The following is a 4,275-nucleotide window of genomic DNA, read 5'->3' as shown; positions in this document are numbered from 1 at the left end:
ACCTATAACATTACTTTAAATAGTCAAAAATTACTGAATTATAAGAGTATAAATATATTTTGTTAAATTCCATTGCGTTCCGACTACATCGGACGGATAGAGAATATTTTAACGGAACGGAATGGTATATTCAGCTGAGTTGGTTGAATCTAAAAATTGAAACGAATATATTCAGACTTTTTTTTATAAATCTTTACAACGATGGATGAAGAAGTAGCGTATATTATTAATGTTAAAATTATTGCGAAAGACAAGAAATGTGCCAAGTTGACGTGCTATTCCAATATTTAAATGTGCAAAAATTTTATTTCACTTATAACGTTTTATTGCAACAGCAAAAATATACAAAAAAACGAAAATTCTAGATATAGTCAATGTTTACACAAAGAATGAGGCGTCTCCAAGGCGCAAGAGATAATTTAGTCCTTGAAATGCAAACGACCGATCGTGAGAAGTTCTTCAATTACTTCAGAATGACATCGGAATTATTTAAAGAACTGCTAGCATTATAGTTGAACTATGTATATATAAAACAAGAATATGTAATATATACAGAGTGCAACAATAAAAAACTAGAGCTAACAATTTAATTTTAATCTTTTTATTTGTAACAATAACATATCAATTTGACTTAGGTCCGTTTCTACTAATATAGTTTTAATTTTAACTAACTCTTCATCTTTTTCCAATTTAGAATTAAAAAAAGATAGAGAATAAGTTGAACTGAGATTAAAGTTAATCTACATTGGTAGAAATAGGTTTTAATAATATATTATAATGTAAATTAAAACCATGTTTCTGATATTATCTTATCGATAATAGAAGATAATTTTATTGGAAAGTATTAAACGTTATATTTTTTAATAAACGCTGTATTTTAATTTAAAAAAAAATAAGACTTGGGTGACGATATTACTGTTCAAAAAAATACTTTGTGGAATAAATCTATTTAATTGTTTAACATTACATGTACATCTCTATTTCTATAATGAAATATAATCACAAATAAATTGTATATATATGCACTACTATGAAGAAAAAAACAATATCGGACTTATGTCTACAAAGTATGCTTATCTCTAAAAATGCTAAGGATAACAATGTTATCTCATTAGCTAGCACCATTCATTATCTATTAATAAAAGTCCCACTTCAAATATGTTTTCTTGAATCGTCAAGGAAATACATTAAATTTTATTAATACTTAAATAAATCGTTGAATAATTAGAAAAAAGTATTTTATTGACCTGTAGATGATCCCTTTAGGGACTCGACAGTGGCACCATCTTTTTTGCCACTCAACCCCATGACATTGACAAAAAAGTTCTTAAAATAAAAAAGTTCTTAAACAATCAAAAACATGCCGGTCCTCAAAAGGTTAAAGAACATCAAAAAATGGTGTTTTATTACTTTCGTTTGACTATTTTTCGTACTTAGTTACAATAATAAGGTTCTATCAGATTTTACATTGCTTTGTGCACTGTGACTACCAAAATACTAATTTTTACTGAAAAATACTCTACATGCTTTATAGGCATTTTATTGCATTAATTACTTTTGCATTGAAAGTGTTCTATATTACTCATAATTTCAAATTATATTGATACATAATTCCGAAGAAGAAACGTTTAGGCGAAATTAAGAGTGTGCACTTGATCAATCTCTCTCTCTCTCTCTCTCTCTCTCTCTTTTTCTCTCTCTCTCTCCCCTCCCTCGTACTTATTTTTGTAAAACTTGTACTTCTTTTTTTTTAACATTGCTATACACAACTATATTTTTGGTTTATACGGATCTCAATTAAAATGATAGAAAAATAGATACACATCTCCAATTTTAAACATCAATCTTACTTGTATAATTAATATAATTAACATATTAAACTACAAATGATATATTCAAACAATCTTAATATTTAAATCTGAAAGACAAATAATATACTCCATAATTTGCTGAAAAATCAAAATGTATATGATAGCATTGTTGCAAATATTATTATAAAAGTTACATTATTTCTTGTAAGTATTGAATTTTTATAAAAATTTCATTATTCAACAAAATCAAAAAGCATTATCTGTAAAATTATTTAAAAATCTTGGGTTAACTCCTTTGGTATGCCCATAAATCACTTAAATCAAATCACTGCTTAAATCACAAGATATATAATTGACAAAATCTGGCATACTTTTTACATAAATTATATAATTTATCTGATATTCAGTCAAGAAAGTATCAGGAATGTCATACGCAAATGATATTACGTGTAAAAAATAAGCTCGGGTATTTGACCTTCATCAGTAGATGTGCCATTATTATCTCCCAACTCATTGCTAAATTTGAATTTCACTTTTCCACTTCCTGAATCACAATCCACCATCACTGTTTTCATTCCTTTTGTGCCGTAATAAGAATATGGCCCCTGAAAAATAAAAACTAATATTTTTTACAATCCCATATCATATATAAAAATAATTAATTAAATAATAAATCAATTGAGTACAACATAACAACCTTGAAAGTTGCTGATGCCGTATAAATTGTATTTGGTAAGATTTCCGCTAATTCTTTAAACATTAGACGGTATGTGTACTTTGATCCATCACAGCTGAAACTTGTTGCATTTGTAGCTATCACTTTTCCTGACGCAGTGTGAATTAATTCGACTGTCACTTCATATATCGCTGGTTCTTGCGTGCTGCCATAAACTCCATATCCAATCAGAAAGATACGTCTATCTACACTAAATCTGTACAAAAATTAAAATATTTAAAAATATTGAATATTTGAAATTTCTATCGTTAATTATATGCATAAGATACAGATTATAATTTTTTACCGAATACGATCACTAGTCCCAAAATATCCCCATCTACTCTTTGTATGTTGAAATCTGCATACAGTTTGTTCCTTGCCTGTCATACAACACCGCGGCATCGTTTGAAACCCCACCGAAGGTTTAGGATTCAGTATAAAATATGAGAATAAAGATAAGACCTATAAAATTTAATTTAAAGTTTCAGAGTGTAAACTATTTAGCTTAAATATAACAATTAACATAACATGAGACATGTATCGAAAGAATATTGTAATACTAGCCTCTGAATAATTTAACAATCCAGATTGCGCTGGACCCGCAGTAAATTCCTCTTTCGACATAAGGGGAAAACGAACTAAAGACAAAGCATCGCCTAAAACCAGACGTTGATTTTCTGGAGTGACTGGTAATTGCTGTCGTACACATTCAGCTTCTGACCACCTATAATTCGAAAATATATTAAATACATAATATTACACAGAATAAATGACACATTCTACAATGTTGCAACATACCTTAGAACAGCTTGAAACAATTTAGATTCCCTGACACGAAGAGTATCTCTTTCTAGGACTATCATCAATGTATCAATATCAATATCTGTGAAACCATCTGCAGTAAAGGCATCAGTTGTGAATCTGTCTATGGTGTCCAAACATACTGAGGCTAATTGTGGTTCATCAAACAGACGGGCTTGCGTCAGCAGCAAGAAAGCGTTATCACTCGTCAGGTTATTTTTTAAAAAATCAACGCAATGCTTTTCTAAAGCAGCCACCGCATATTTCTTAGCAGTATATAGCGTTGTCATCACAGTTTCAGGATCTATCTGTATTTCATCAGTGTATAGAAAAAGGAGCACTGCCAAAAATGCAGCAGGCTCTACATCAGGTACTTCTATTTCCGAAGAAGCTGTTGCAAGCGTTCCATTAAACATTGCATCAAATACAGCACTTCCACAGGACAGGACTAGTTTGTGAGCTGGTATGCGTTGTTGCTGCGCTCCTCTTCCAACCAGAAAAGTCACGTCTGATAGTATTTCATTGTTAAAGAGGAATACAATTCTTTCGCGCATTGTTGCCTTTGTACCTTGCCAGTTGTACATAACTACAGGTTGATTCTGCGTAGTAGAATTTTCCAAAGTAGCATTATTCTGCGTTCGTCCATCCATATACGATATATTGGCCGCATTAGTAGGTGGACGACTGAAAATATCAGAAATATAACTATATCAAGTAACAAATATTAACAATCCTATCGCAATAAATCGCTATAAGTTAATATTTCAAGAAAGTTAGATAAATAATGGATGCTTTTCATTTAGTGACACAAGTATTCTATTTTTATTATTCATTGGAATGCTAAGGATAGAAATGGTGCTTTTCATTCAATGACATAAATATAAACATCATTTTATCTTTATTGATATTTAATGAGTAACAAAGATAAACCGATTGTGTCGATAA

The 4,275-nt window shown here is 30.0% G+C and overlaps 1 protein-coding gene across 1 annotated transcript in view; it reads right to left on the bottom strand.

Moving 5' to 3' along the window:
• Positions 1 to 2,099: 2,099 nt before the first annotated feature.
• LOC108754885 (BTB/POZ domain-containing protein 1-like) overlaps positions 2,100 to 4,275 on the bottom strand; it is a 7,866-nt gene continuing 5,690 nt past the window's right edge. The window contains exons 3-7 of the mRNA XM_018497538.1: positions 3,328 to 4,014; positions 3,094 to 3,253; positions 2,834 to 2,991; positions 2,509 to 2,743; positions 2,100 to 2,416 (exon numbers count right to left, since the gene is read on the bottom strand). Of these exons, the coding sequence (XP_018353040.1) occupies positions 2,255 to 2,416; positions 2,509 to 2,743; positions 2,834 to 2,991; positions 3,094 to 3,253; positions 3,328 to 4,014 (1,402 nt within the window). The 3' untranslated portion in view covers positions 2,100 to 2,254. The remainder of the gene's footprint in view (positions 2,417 to 2,508; positions 2,744 to 2,833; positions 2,992 to 3,093; positions 3,254 to 3,327; positions 4,015 to 4,275) is intronic.

Source organism: Trachymyrmex septentrionalis, unplaced genomic scaffold (genome assembly GCF_001594115.1).
Source record: "Trachymyrmex septentrionalis isolate Tsep2-gDNA-1 unplaced genomic scaffold, Tsep1.0 scaffold81, whole genome shotgun sequence".
NCBI classification, from domain to species: Eukaryota; Metazoa; Arthropoda; class Insecta; order Hymenoptera; family Formicidae; genus Trachymyrmex; species Trachymyrmex septentrionalis.
The sequence above is the reverse complement of the archived record's forward strand: the minus strand, read 5'-3'. Positions and strand labels throughout refer to the sequence as shown.